Source organism: Penaeus monodon, chromosome 33 (genome assembly GCF_015228065.2).
Source record: "Penaeus monodon isolate SGIC_2016 chromosome 33, NSTDA_Pmon_1, whole genome shotgun sequence".
NCBI lineage: Eukaryota > Metazoa > Arthropoda > Malacostraca > Decapoda > Penaeidae > Penaeus > Penaeus monodon.
The window spans coordinates 26416394-26416624 of record NC_051418.1 but is presented as its reverse complement, the minus strand read 5'-3'; the positions used below and the strand labels follow the sequence as shown (position 1 = coordinate 26416624).

General features: G+C 56.3%; 1 protein-coding gene across 1 annotated transcript in view; it reads right to left on the bottom strand.

Annotated features, from left to right (window-relative positions):
• LOC119594194 (lisH domain-containing protein ARMC9-like) overlaps positions 1-231 on the bottom strand; it is a gene marked incomplete in the record, with an annotated part of 29121 nt that overhangs the window by 15587 nt on the left and 13303 nt on the right. Inside the window, 1 exon segment of the mRNA XM_037943263.1 lies at positions 77-188. Within this exon segment, the coding sequence (XP_037799191.1) occupies positions 77-188 (112 nt within the window).

Here is a 231-nt window from a genome sequence, read left to right as displayed (position 1 = left end):
AACACCACACACTCACACGCACATGCAGTATCCATATTCCTTTATCTATCGGTCCATGATCTCGACCCAAGCCTACCGGGGTGGAGGGTGTAGCGCCACGTCAGCAGGTCCTCGCCGGCAGGAGTGTGGGGTGGAGGTCGAACTGGGTCATCCTGATCAAGCTCCTCCTCCAGCCATTCGGGGTCCTCCTTGAAGGGGAAAAAGGAGAAGGGGTTAGGTATTTGCTATGCC